Source organism: Equus asinus, chromosome 28 (assembly GCF_041296235.1).
Source record: "Equus asinus isolate D_3611 breed Donkey chromosome 28, EquAss-T2T_v2, whole genome shotgun sequence".
In the NCBI taxonomy this organism is placed as follows: domain Eukaryota; kingdom Metazoa; phylum Chordata; class Mammalia; order Perissodactyla; family Equidae; genus Equus; species Equus asinus.
Window position 1 is genome coordinate 23,725,495 of NC_091817.1, and position 15,096 is coordinate 23,740,590.

At 38.2% G+C, this 15,096-nt stretch overlaps 1 protein-coding gene across 1 annotated transcript in view; it reads right to left on the reverse strand.

Annotated features, from left to right (window-relative positions):
- Positions 1-1,486: 1,486 nt before the first annotated feature.
- The window catches only part of BBS2 (Bardet-Biedl syndrome 2), a 34,327-nt gene continuing 20,717 nt past the window's right edge, over positions 1,487-15,096 (reverse strand). The window contains exons 14-17 of the mRNA XM_070500719.1: positions 14,913-15,050; positions 14,118-14,230; positions 2,665-2,813; positions 1,487-1,962 (exon numbers count right to left, since the gene is read on the reverse strand). Of these exons, the coding sequence (XP_070356820.1) occupies positions 1,856-1,962; positions 2,665-2,813; positions 14,118-14,230; positions 14,913-15,050 (507 nt within the window). The 3' untranslated portion in view covers positions 1,487-1,855. The remainder of the gene's footprint in view (positions 1,963-2,664; positions 2,814-14,117; positions 14,231-14,912; positions 15,051-15,096) is intronic.

The following is a 15,096-nucleotide window of genomic DNA, read 5'->3' on the forward strand; positions in this document are numbered from 1 at the left end:
GAAAGTTGTATGAATATTTTCATCCAATCCAATCTTTACTTGCTTGGGACCAGTTTGGGATAGCAGAAAGGGCCACAACTACTTGGTTTCAAAGCTCCACACCATGACTTATAAAGCTGTGGGATCCTGTGGAAAACATTCTACCTCTCTGAGCTCAGAGATACTAGTGTCAAGAGGATCAAATTAATGTGAAAATAACCTACTTGTAACCTATAAATCAGGACTATTTAAAGATCTCTTCCTGCAGGTCAACCCCTTCAAGCCTTGCCCATGGATATTTTTAGGTCTAAGAAGGAAATTTTTTGGCTAAAGAACAACAGAATGACCTTTGATGAGATTATTCTGTTAGGGTCCCTAAAAATCAACAGTGCCAAACAATTTAAAACCAGCACCAACTAGAGACTTTAATCTCAAACGGTATAGCTTAGACTGTGGCTAAAACAGAAAAAGTCTCAACAGTGGACTCGAGTTTTGCCAGCAGCTCTAACTCTGGCCAGTATGAGTCCCTGCACGCCAGTCTCCTCCTCTCTGAAGCAGATACAAGATACTTTACTACTTCAGGGATTACTGAAAATAATACCGTATACATGCATGGCTTTTGAGCTTATAGGTTGAAAATGAAGAACAAAGGTATTACAGGGGGTAGTCTCATAAAAATTAGGACTCCATAAAGGTCACTTTTCAAAAACAGAAAAGATAATCCTAAATGGCCAAATGGAGAAAACTAGTAAAATTAATTTACCACAGAGGAAAGGCCTTCTCCCCCAGCTACTTATGAATGCTATTAAGATGTGAAAAGTAATGTCTTAGTCATTAAACCAGTCCTGAAATCTACCTTACAGCAAAATCTTAACTCTTGGGAAAGGAGCTGCTGGCTGTTGACACAAGCATCAGCTTTCCCCTCCCTGTAGGCACAGAGCTGGATGTTTCCTGGCCTCCTTGCAGGGCGCTGTGGCCATGTTCGCTGATGGAATGTGAGTGGAAATGATCGTGTGCTATTTCCAGACCACGGCTTTAAAAAGCTTTTCCTTTTCTGCTGGCTTGGATATAAATAACGGCAAGGCCCCAGGACAACCCTTTGAGAAATAGAGTTCCAAGTGAGAGAATGAAGCCCCAGTGCCATAAGGTCTTCATTGTATGCAGTGAATGTGAAAGCAGTCACCCAAATCACTTTCCTGCTGCTTATTTCTCCAGAAAGCTCAGGCTGAGGAAGGGTGCCCTGGAGGCCGACACAGCTTCATGATTAAAGGAGTCTGGCTCCCTGGGTGACCGCAGAGAAATCCCTACATACACGGGAAATAAATGAGGCGTTAGGAATTGTGAGGTCTGTTTCAGCAGCTATTACTCCAACTAACATCACCTTAGTATGAAACTTTTTAAAAAGAAAGCACACAAATTGAATATCCACATTTTTGTTTTTCACCACATAATACAAATGGTTTATGCAATTCTGATAGGGTGGTGATTTATAATCAGTCAATACAAATTACACCTTTAAATTTTAATGAAAAAGTAGATAATCTATTTTAAAATTACAAATTCAATTACAATTTCAAGAGAAAAGATGTCTCTATACATCTACTTTACATACATACAGAAAAACTGGACTTTGAAGCCCTAATGTTTCACAAGTACTCACCGTGCTCCATACAAACCTAGCACCACTCGGCAAGAGCACGGCTGATCTTACAAACAGGAAGTGAATACATTTTTCAGACACAATGCTTTGTTCATTTGTACAACTCACCAAGGCTTCTCAGCACCTTGGGGTCAACAGGATGTGACCCAAAGCAAACCAGGCTACATTTTTGGGGAAACCATTTTCTAGGCACTTCATTACCCATTCTTTCCTCTGCTATGAAGAGGCGGTCCCCACCCGCATGATTCTGAACAGCATGTTGATGTTGTTGCTCCGGATCGCATCCCGACAGGCAGTGATCACTTGATTCTTCGGTTTTCCAACTGGATGAGAAGAAACATCCAAACAGTATGATCAAAAAGATTAAAAGTGAAATCATCAATCAGAAGCCATTTTTAAAGCAACATAAAACTAGGGTATAGGTCACGCAAATTTAACTAATTTATTGGTACCACTGCCTAAAAAAGATTCCTTTATGAGGGAATTTATCACAAACCAAACCCATAGACCATCTCAAACTTAGTAACCAAAAGTCAGTTTAATAGAAAAGGATCAAAATCATATCCACCTAGCAAAGATTATGCCTAAAAGGAGGTCAAAGCAGAAACCCCAAACAGCAGATTTCAGCTATAAATCTCTGGCTGTATTTCTGCTTCCTTTGGTTTATTCTGTTGTTCTTTTTCTAAGTTTTAAGCTGGACACTCATTAGTTTTCAGCCTCCCTTTTTTTCTAACAGTGGTATTCAGGGCTTTCCTCCTGGGTATCTGTCACTAGGTGTTTCCGTGGAGGATCCTCACAGCAAGATCTAAGGAAAGGAGCTGCACGAGTCCTTTCCCGTTGAAGTCTGGAGACTGACTAAAGCCAAACAGCAGGCTGGCCGAAACTCAAGTGACTGTGCCAACGTGAGTGTTCAAGGCACCTTCACAGACAGAGGCCCCAGAATGAATTCTTGAAGCTACACCATCTTCAGTGGTTCTCACCCAAAAACTGCAGACCAATTACAATGCTGCGGAAAAGAGGCTTACCACGCAGACGGCCTGCTCTCTGAATCGCTTGATTCACTGCTTTGAGGTTTCCCAGCAGCTCTGTGTGGTTGTTACAGCGAATCTTATATCCATTTAGCAAGTCTTTATTAAGGTCGTAGAGTTCCATATAGCGACTCTTCATCGTTTTCCTGTGTAAATCAACAGGAATTCAACACCATTGCACCTCAATCTGGCAGGCTTAAATGAAAAAACTTGCAAACTTCTCAGACACAAAAAGCAAGGAAGACAGCAGGTTCTTAACTGTTTTGTCATTAAAACAGGATGACTGCTCAAGTTTGCTTTGAAAACATTAAGTTTCTATCAAAATATTTTCTCTTTTCCAAATAAATGGAAGACAAGTGACTTTCCTGGGTTATTGGTCCAGGGTTTGTTTGAATTCAGGAACCAAGAATTATCATGTGCCCACTGTGTGGGGTGGGTAGGGAAAAGTGAGCAAGGCAATAGGCTATCCTCTAAGTTCCAGATTAATATTCATTAGACAAAATGGAGCTGTTCTTAATAAAGTATTTTTAGACAACTAACAGATTCAGCCTCATATCAAGCCTCTTATCAAAGTTTTAAAAACAAAGGCATAAAATTAAAACCACAATGAGATATTACTACACAACAATGAAAATGACTAAAATAAAATAAACTGATAATACCAAATGCTGACAAGGATGTGGGGCAACTGGGACTCTCCCGCACTGCTGATGGGAATGCAAAACAGTAGCTACTTTGGAAAATGATGTGGCAATTTCTTATAAAGTCAGACATACACTTACTATACAACCCAGCAATTCCATTATGAATTATTTACCCAAAACAAATGAAAACATGTCCACACAAAACATGTATGCGAATGTTTATAGCAGCTTTATTCTCAATCACCAAAGTCTGAAAACAACTCAAATGTCAATTAATTGGTGAATGGATAAACAGAGTATGGTATATCCATACAATGGAATACTATTCAGTGGTAAAAAGGAATGAATTACTGACATATGCAACATGGATGAGTCTCAAAGGCCTTACGGTAAGTGAAAGAAGCCAGACTCAAAAGGCTACATATTGTATGGTCCATTGTTATGACAGTTTGGAAAAGGTAAAACTATAGGGAGAGAAGTCAGATGAGCGGCTGCAGGGACTGCAGGTAGGGGAGGCACAGATGCAGAGAGGCACAGGGGCTGGACGCACTCTACATCTTGCTGGTGGCAGGAGCAACACAACTGTATCAGTTCCTCAACATTTACTGAACTGTAAACCTAAAAAGGGTGAATTTTCTGCATGTATATTATAAATTATATATCAACTAACTTGACTGTAAAAAATGAAAACAAATATACATCTGCGAGTCTCTAAATGAACATATAAGTAATTCAGGAAAAAAGGAACAGATTACTGCTCTCCAGTTTAGCAGAGTCAAATGCCTAAAACCAGTAACATCTCTTTGACTAAAAAAAAAAAAGCCAGAAAGAGAGAAAAAAAAGAGGGGAGGCTTAGAGATAAAGTTAGCCAGAAAAAAGCAAAAATCTTATATGCCTCAGAGAAAATAACTGGAATAAAATGAATTGGAAAGTAAGAGGTAAAACTATCTCAATTTACAAATTTACAAGTATACATCTAGAAAAACTAAAAGATAATTTACTAAAGTAGCAGATTATAAAATCAACATACAAAAATCAATAGTGCTCGTATATACAAACCAAAAACCAGTTAAAAGATATAATGTGGACGAAAGATCCCATTCACAACTGCAAAAAGAAAATACCTAGGCTTAAACTAAACAAGAAATGTCCAGTATCTACATGAGGGAAACCATAAAACATGACTTGAAATATAAAGACAGACCATGTTCTTAGATAGACGGAACATCATTCTAACAATGTCACTTCTTCCTAAGTTAATAAATTTAACATGATCCCAATAAAAACACCTGCCCTTTTTTTCTGGAGCTGAAAGAACTGATGATAAAGTTCACTGGAAAGAGCAAACAAGCATGAGCTGCCAGGAAAACCACGAAAAAGAAGAGCAGCGGCAGTGAGGGGGCCTGAGCCGTACCTGACACTGAAGCACACAGATCCCCTAGAAAGAAAAGAAGGGTCTGTCAAACGAGGAGAAAGACAGACCAACAGAACAGGCTAGGAAATCCAGAAACAGACCCACTGCAGATGGAAATATGATATATCATAAAGGCAGCATCTCAAATCAGTGGGGAAGTGGCTTTTAAAGTAGCAGTCCTGAAACAATGCAATAGTTGTATAGAAAAAGATAAAACTGAATTTATTACACTGAGCACCAGGATAAACTCCAACTGGAACAGAGACTTAAATGTGAAAGAAGAAACCCTACAAGTCCTAAAAGAAAGCATAGGTGAATTACTCTATAGCCTGGGAGTAAGGAAAACTTTTCTAACTATTAACTCAAGATGTAGAGGTATTAAGGAAAATATTGATCTATTTGATCTATATAACTACAAAAAATTTTTAAAAACCTTTTACATGGAAAAACCAAAAATAAAACAAATGACAAACTGAAAAAGAAATTGGCAACTTATATCACAGATAAAGGATTAATATACCTAATATATAAACAGACAAAAGAAACAGTTCACACACACACAAAAATGCAAATGGCCCTTAAAACAATGAAAAGATGCTCAACACTGTTCATAATAAAATAAATGAAAATTAAAACTGCAATGAGACGATTTCTCACCCATCAAACTGGTAAATACCCAAGAGTTTGCCAACATACTCCACCGGCAAGGCTGGAGGGAAACGGGCACTCTTATAAGTTACTGGTGAGAATGCAAAATGACGTAACACCTATGGAGGGGAATTTCGCAACATCTTGCAAAATCCTGCAGGCATTTATCATTTACCCCAGCAATCCCATTCTAGGACTTTTCCCCAAAGATATCTTGGCAAAAACATGAAAAGATTATGTAGCAAAGCTATTCACTGCAGCGCTATCTGCAAAAGCAAAAGAGCAATCCAAAGGCAGGAAACTGGCTGAATAGACACCCAGGAGGGAGTGCCGTGCAGCTGTGAAAACACACGCCAACTATCTCTGTGCACTACTGTGGACTGACCTCCGAGATCTATTTTTAAGTGTAAAAAGCAAGGTGGAAAAGAGGACCAGGCCATGATTTATCTACAGAGTGAGATGCGTGTGTATTTAAATTTTTGATTGGTTGTTTATAGTGAAAGGGAGGGAATAGGATAGAGGCGACAGGAAAGAGAAGTTAGACTTTTTGCATACATTTTACAGAGCTGACTTTAGAACAATATAAAAGTTTTAATAAATATGTAATAAAATTAAACCAAAAAGGAAAAAATGTGAAGCCCCCAAGATTGAAATCAAAATGAACAAAATGAACTTAACTGTGTATTCAAATTTGTAGCATAACCAAAAAGAGAGGAATTATTTAAAATGATTTTAAAATACAGTAATTTCACTGAAACTCCTTACTGGAATATAAAGACACAAAGAACTAGAGAAAAATCTTAAGGTATTTTTCAGCAATCACATTATTGATAGTAATATTGAGATTATTCTTAAACGTGTGTGTATTATAAGATAAAGCAAATAGTTATGCTGATACTGGTTGGAGCCATGATTTTCAACGTGAGAGAGAAGATACAGCATTAAAATCAAAGTCAAGAGCCTGTGTTCATAAATTTGGAAGGGAAATAGTATGAACTCATGATACATTTTCTCACTGAAAAAATATATCCATTTCCTAGCTCTATCCATTGAAAAGGGCTACAAACAGGAACCAAGCCAGGAGCAAGGAGCATCTCGAATGCTCAGCCTAGGATCTCTAAGTACCATTTCCCACTAAAAAGAACCAGGACTCCTTAGAGAAATGGCTCATTCCAGATTTACAGCAGGAGATGTACCAGATAAGCCTAAAAAATATCTTGTTTAAGAGAACAGGGAACTAACAAAACTAATGGGTTATGTCCAAAGGTCACTGCAGCCGACCTGAAGAGGCTTCTGCTGGCCAAAAACAGGACAATTTAGCCATCATAAAGAAGAACTGAAATGGACTGAAGCACATTAAATATGTTAAAATACACGAATTTATAAGGATCTAAAAATCTCATTGGTCAACTCAGAGGCTGCTAGAGAACCAACTCATTATTTTAAAGCTGATAAATAACCTGTCTTTCCTTACAAACTGTACCTCAGGTAACTAAATAATTCATTAATTCATGAGGGAATGTTATTCTTTTTGGAAGTATTTCAGCTAACATATGACAAAGAAATAACAGAATTAGAATATCACTATTTTGCAAACCCCAAAAGAAATAATGGATCTAGGCCATGATCATCAACAGCTGATAATGTGATAAAAAGAGACAAGTAGATATTAGATGTTTCCTTATGGAAGTACACAGCACCACTTATGAGGTATTCTTGCCAATAAAGTGAACCCAAATCTGACCAAGCCTCTAGATCTAACTACCATTCTAACAGAAATACAGCCGACAGAAGAATACTACTAAACATCACCACAGAGATACAATCAGCAAAATCCAAAATGGGAAACCACAGGAGAGAGAGAGAGTTAGGGAAGAGAAAGAGTGAGCAAACAAACAAGTGGATTAAGAGAGACTATCAAGTGAGGATAGCATCATGGCAGAGTGAGGTCTCTCAGAAATCTTCCCCCTCCAATATACAACAACAAAAAAAATCCATACCCCAACAGAGGACATCCAAACAACACAAAAAATGAGAGAGAGATCCACACAGCCAATGACGAAGGGTGGAGAGCCTGGAGCCCCCCTCAGGGGAGCTGGAATGGGGTAAGAGAAATCTTTGCTCCCTCCCCTAAAGACTTCGATGGGGACCAGAGGAGGCCTCCGAGAGGGAAGGAATGGAGGAAGGGACCTTCGTTCACAGGAACTTCTTCAAGGACTCCCTAGGGCCCCTGCAGCCTAGAGGGAAGCCCTCTATGGGGGTGAAAGCCTTAGCGGGGAGCAGGGAGGGCGAGGGGTGGTGCCTCATCAAGCCAACACCCCAGGAGACCAGATAGGAAGAGCAGAGGGAGAAAACCCCAAGAGCACACAGGAGAAAGCGCCCCTCCCCACCCTGCTCAGTGGGGCTCCAACTCCTGGTATTTCAGCTTGAAGGCAGGGGGCTCAGAATACAGGGCACTTGACCCCCACCCAGTGGTGATAGGTGGTAACTGCGACCTAAGAATGCCAGGATGAGAAAAAACAGCCTCCAGCAATATCAAACACTATATTAGATCACCAGACCAGAAAGAAAATGACAAGTACCCAGAAATCAGTTCTGAAGACACAGAAATATGTAATCCAATTGACAAAGAATTCAAAACAGCTATCATCAAAAAACTCAACGAGGTAAAAGAGAATGTAGAGAAACAATTCAACAAGTTCAGGAGCTACTTCACAAGAGAGATTGAAACTATAAAGAAGAATCAAGCAGAAATATTAGAGATGAAAGAAACAATGGAAGAAATAAAAAAAATATGGATTCCCTGAACACTTGAGCAGACACCACAGAGGAGCATATCAGCATAATCAAAGATAGACATGTTGAAATGCTCCAGATAGAGGAGGAGAGAGAACTAAGACTAAAAAGAAATGAAGAAAGTTTCCGAGAAATATCCAACTCAATTAGGAAATGCAACATAAGAATTATAGGCATTCAAGAAGGAGAACAGAAGGAGAAGGGAGTAGAAAGCTTGTTCAAAGAAATAATAGCAGAGAATTTCCCAAACCTACAGAAGAAATCCATGTGGAAGAGGCTGCCAGATCTCCTAAATATGTCAATGTAAAAAGACCTACTTCAAGGCATATAGTAGTGAAACTAGGCAAAACTGAATGAGAAAGAAAGAATACTAAAGGCGGCAAGGCAGAAGAAAATAACCTACAAAGGAACCCCCATCAGGCTTTCAGCAGATTTCTCTGCAGAAATCTTACAAGCTAGGAGAGGCTGGAATGACATACTCAAATCATTGAAGGACAAAAACTTTCAGCCAAGAATACTCTATCCAGTGAAAATATCCTTCAGTTATGATGGAGAAATAAAAACTTTCCCAGAAAAACATAAGCTAAGGGAGTTCGTAGCCACAAGACACCTCCCATAAGAAATCCTCAAGAAAGCCCTCATACCTGAAAAAAAAGGGTTACAAAGCACACAAAGAGTAAGGAGTTAAATAGATTGACAGAATCAGAGGAGAACAGCAAATACTCAAGTATAGCATTAAAGACAAAGGGAAGGAACAACAAAAACAAGGATAATCTTGTCATTTTAACCACAAACTCATAATACAAGATGGAATAAGATGTGAGAAAAACAACTTAGGAGTGGAAGAGGAAAGGGACTGAATCTGTTTAGTCTAAGGAATCTAGAGGCCATAAGAAAAGGGACTATCTTTTCCAATCTTGAATAACAACCTCAGGATAACCACTAAACAAAAGAGCAGAACAGAGACACAAATAATAAATAAGGAGAAAATAAAAGAAACACAGCATAAAAAATTACATAACTCGATTGGTAGACTAAAATACACAGGATGAGAAACAAAGGAAATGCAGGATAACTGGAAAACGAGTGATAAAATGGCAGCATTACGCCCTCATATATCGATAATTACCCTAAACATAAACGGATTGAGTTCTCCAATAAAAAGATACAGAGTGGCAAGAGGGATTAAAGAACAAGACCCAACATTATGCTGCCTCCAGGAAACACACCTCAGCTCCAATGACAAACACAGGCTCAGAGTGAAGGGATGGAAGATAATATTCCAAGCTGATGGCAAACAAAAGAAAGCAGGTGTTGCAATACTTATATCAGACAAAGTAGACTTCAAGATAAGACAGATAAAGAGAGACAAAGAGGGGCAGTGTATAATGGTCAAAGGGACATTCCATCAAGAAGAAATAACACTTACACATACCTATGCACCCAACACAGGAGCACCAAAGTACATAAAGCAACTATTAACAAACCTAAAAGAAGACATTAATAATAACACAACAATAGTAGGGGACCTCAACACCACGTTCACATCAATGGACAGATCTTCCAGAGAGAAAATCCACAAGATAACAGTGGAATTAAATGAAAAGCTAGACCAGATGGACTTAATAGACATACGTAGAACACTCCATCCAAAAACAGCAGATACACATTCTTCTCAAGTGCGCACGTAACATTCTCAAGAATAGACCATATGCTGGCAAACAAGGCAAGCCTCAATAAATTTAAGAAGAGTGAAATAATAACAAGCATCTTTTCCGATCACAATGCTATAAAGCTAGAAACTGATTACAAGAAAAGAGCTGAGAAAAGGACAAAGATGTAGAGACAACATGCTATTGAACAAGCAATGGATTGTTGAAGAAATTAAAGGAGAAATCAAAAAATATCTGGAGACAAATGAAAATGAAAACATGCCATACCAATTCATATGGGACACAGCAAAAGCCATATTAACAGGGAAATTCACCACAATACAGGCTTATCTTAACAAACAAGAAAAAACCCAAATAAGCAATCTCAAACTACACCTAACTGAATTAGAGAAAGAAGAACAAACAAAGCCCAAAGTCAGCAGAAGGAGAGAAATAATAAAAATCAGAGCAGAAATAAGTGCTATTGAAACAAAAAAGGCAGTAGAAAGGATCAATAAAACAAAGAGCTGGTTCTTTGAGAAGATAAATAAAATTGACAAACCTCTAGCCAGACTTACAAAGAAAAAAAAAGAGAAAGCTCAAATAAACAAAATCAGAAATGAAAGAGAAGTAACAATGGATACCACAGAAATAAAACAGATTATAAGAGAATACTATAAAAAATTACATGCCAAAAAAAGAACAATCTATAGGAAATGGGTAAATTCTTAGAATCATACAACCTCCCAAAGCTGAATCAAGAAGAAATAGAGAATCTAAATAGACCAAACACAAGGAAAGAGATTGAAACAGTAATCAAAAGTATCCCAAATAAAAGCCCGGGACCAGCTGCCTTCCCTGGGGAATTCTACCAAACTTTCAGAGAGGATTTAATACCTATCCTTCTCAAGCTATTCCAAAAAATTAGGGAAGATGGAATGCTTCCTAACACATTCTATGAGGCCAACATCACTCTGATACCAAAGCCTGACAAGGATAACACAAAAAAGGAAAACGACAGGCCAATATCACTGATGAACATAGATGCAAAAATCCTCAATAAAACAGTGGCAACTCGAATACAGCAATTCATCAAAAAGATCATACATCATGATGAAGTAGGATTTATTCCAGGGACACAGGGATGGTTCAACATCCGCAAATCAATCAATGTGATACACCACATTAACAAAGTGAGGAATAAAAACCACATGATCATCTCAACAGACGCAGAGAAAGCATTTGACAAGATCCAACAGCCATTTATGATAAAAACTCTGAACAAAATGGGAATAGAAGGAAATTACCTCAACATAATAAAGGCCATATATGACAAACCCACGGCCAACATCATACTCAATGTGGAAAAAGTGAACACCATCCCTCTGAGAACGGGAACAAGACAAGGATACCCACTCTCACCAGTCTTATTCAACATAGTACTGGAGGTTTTGGCCAGAGCAATTAGGCAGGAAAAAGAAATAAAAGGAATCCAAATAGAGAGGGAAGAAGTGAAACTCTCACTGTTTGCAGACGACATGATCTTATATATAGAAAACCCTAAAGACTCCATTGGAAAACTATTAGAAATAATTAACAACTACAGTAAAGTTGCAGGGTACAAAATCAACTTAGAAAAATCAGTTGCATTTCTGTACTCTAAAAATGAACTTACAGAAAGAGAACTCAAGAATACAATTCCATTTACAATCACAACAAAAAGAATAAAGTACATAGACATAAATTTAACTAAGGAGGCAAAGGACTTATACAACGAAAACTATAAGACATTACTGAAAGAAATAGATAATGACATAAAGAGATGGAAAGAGATTCCATGCATGTGGATTGAAGAATAAACATAGTTAAAATGTCCATACTACCCAAAGCAATCTACAGATTCAATGCAATCCCAATCAGAATCCCAATGACATTCTTCACAGAAATAGAGCAAAGAATTCTAAAATTCATATGGAGCAACTAAAGATCTCGAATTGTTAAAGCAATACTGAGAAAAAAGAACAAAGCTGGAGACATCACAATCCCGGAAACTTCAAAATGTACTACAAAGCCATAGTGACCAAAACAGCATGGTACTGGTACAAAAACAGGTACACAGATCAATGGAACAGAACTGAAAGCCCAGAAATAAAAGCGCACATATACAGACAGCTAATCTTTGACAAAGGTGCCAAGAACATACAATGTAGAAAAGACAGTCTCTTCAATAAATGGTGTTGGGAAAACTGGACAGCCACATGCAAAAGAATGAAAGTAGACCATTATGTCATGCCATACACAAAAATAAACTCAAAATGGATCAAAGACTTGAAGATAAGTCCTGAAACCATAAAATTCCTGGAAGATAATAGGTAGTACACTCTTTGACATCGAACTAAAAAGGATCTTTTCGAATACCATGTCTTCTCAGACAAGGGAAACAAAAGAAAAACAAGCGGGAATTCATCAGACTAATGAGCTTCTGCAAGGCGAAGGAAACTAGGATCAAAACCAAAAGACAACCCACCAACTGGAAGAAAATTTTTGCAAATCATATATCCAATACAGGGTTAATCTCCCTAATATATAAGGAACTCACACAACTGAACAACAAAAAAATAAACAGCCCAATCAAAAAATGGGCAGAGGAAATGAACAGACATTTTTCCAAAGAAGTATACAGATGGCCAATAAACACATGAAAAGATGTTCAACATCACTAATCATTAGGGAAATACAAATCAAAACTACACTACGATACCACTTTATGCCTGTTAAAATGGCTATAATCACTAAGACTAAAAATAATAAATGTTGCAGAGGGTGTGGAGAGAAGAGAACCTTCATACACTGCTGGTGGGAATGCAAATTGGTGCAGCCACTAAGGAAAACAGTACGGAGATTCCTCAAAAAACTAAAAACAGAACTACCATATATCCCACTACTGGGTATCTACCCAAACAACTTAAAATCAACAATCCAAAGTAACATATGCACCCCTATGTTCACTGCAGCACTATTCACAACAGCCAAGACATGGAAACTATCCAAGTGCCCATCGACTGATGATTGGATAAAGAAGACATGGTATATATATACAATGGAATACTACTCAGCCAGAAAAAAAGACAAATTCATCCCATTTGCAACAACATGGAAAGACCTTGAGGGAATTATGCTTAGTGAAATAAGCCAGACTGAGAAAGACAAACACCAGATGATTTCACTCATATGGAGAACATAAACAAATACATGGACAAAGAAAACAGTTCAGTGGTTGCCCGGGGAAGGGGGGTAAGGGGTGGGCACAGGGGGTGAAGGGGAGCACCTATGTGGTGAGAGACAGGAAATAATGTACAACTGAAATTTCACAATGATGTGAACTATTATGAACTCAAATTTTAAAAAAATTAATAAAAAAAATACTTTACTGCTGGGGCCGGCCCCATGGCCAAGTTGGATAAGTTTGCACGCTCCACTTCAGCAACCCAAGATTTCACCAGTTCGGATCCTGGGCTCAGACATGGCACTGCTCATCAGGCCATGCTGAGGCGGTGTCCTACACAGCACAACCAGCAGGACCACAACTACAATATACAACTATGTACTAGGGGGCTTTGGGGAGAGTGGGAAAAAAAAGGAAGATTGGCAACAGATGTTAGCTCAGGTGCCAATCTTTAAAAATTAAAAAAAAATACTTTATTATTAAAAAATGCTAACCATCATCTGAGCCCTCAGCAAGTTGTAATCTTTTTGCTGGTAGAGGATCTTACAAAAAACGCAGTATCTGCAAAGCTCAATAAAGTGAAGCACAATTTAAAAAAAAAAGAGAGAGACTATCAACCAAATTCAATGCACGATATTTGGTCTTTGGATCTAAACTGAACAAACCAACTTAAAATACATACACACACGTTTATGAGACAACTGGGGAAATTTACACACTGACTAGTGTCATTGCATATAGTAGTCCATTGTACAAATATATCATAATTTATCCATTATACTGCTGACTGGATTGTTTACGCCTTAGGATTCTTATGAACAATGCCTTTATGAACATTCTTATACAAACATCCGGGTTTATATGTGCACAAGTTTCTCTAGGTTATAAACCAGGAGTAGAATTGTTGGGTCATAGGGTATGGACATTTTCAACTTTACTGATAATGCTAAATTATTTTCCAAAGTCATCATACCAATTTACACTCCTACTAGTAGCATCTGAGAGTTGCTATTCCATATCACTGCCAATTTTAACCTTGCACCTGTCTTAGGTAAATGGTAAATACTCACATGTCCCTCATCAGACGAGCATCCTCAGCTCGGACCAGCAGACTTCGGATCAGATTAGAATTATCAGCCATGTCAGCACTGAGCTTCTGATGCACTGAATGATACTCATCCACCTGGAGACCACGAACACTCAGGAATTAAAAAGGCCTACAAACTTCCTGAAAACTAGACAGACTGAGAAGATGCTGTCTACCACATACCAGGGCCCTCTTCTTTCCCCTATTCACTTGTACCATCTTAAGTGTCTCCCATTATTTCATCTCCTCATCAACGAATTAATTAGCCTATGCTGCCTCCAACACTCAAGCTGACATTCCATCTGGATTCTTTCCACGTCTTAGCATTGGAGCCCTAGCAACACACATATTAACATTTTAGAGATTTGGTAGGAACGTTGTTATAATTTGGGGCCAGTCACAATCATTATTTTTCTTTTCCCTTTTGAATTTGGGTTGTTGGAAAGCACTAAACCAAAGAGCAATGTAGACACAATGGGTAAGATGAAGGGCTAACAAAGGAAAATGTTAATATGACATGTTTTTTAAAAAGTATCCCCCTAAACCAAACAAAGAAGGCAGGGTAGTCAAGAGCTAACTACTCACTTTTATAAAAGAAATCCTTCAACTAGCGAATTATCCAATACTAGTTCAATTTTGATTTTAAGAATTTGCAAAAATTCTTTAAAACACGACTATCACATAGTGTACGTATCTGTAGTATCGTTAACCCCCTAAGAGAAACATTTCACACACAGAGACCACCCTGCTCTACGAATGCATCCACTAGGTGCCTCACCTTAACCAGCACCTTTCGCAGTTCCTCAAAGTAGACCGGGAACTCCGCTTCCACCTGAAGGTCTTCAATAGCAAAAAATGACGCCATCGACTGGATGACATCACCAGCCAAATCAATATCATCAGTATTTACAGTGATCTGTGTGCAGAAAAAAGAGACAAGTTCAGCATCCTCAGATATTAAA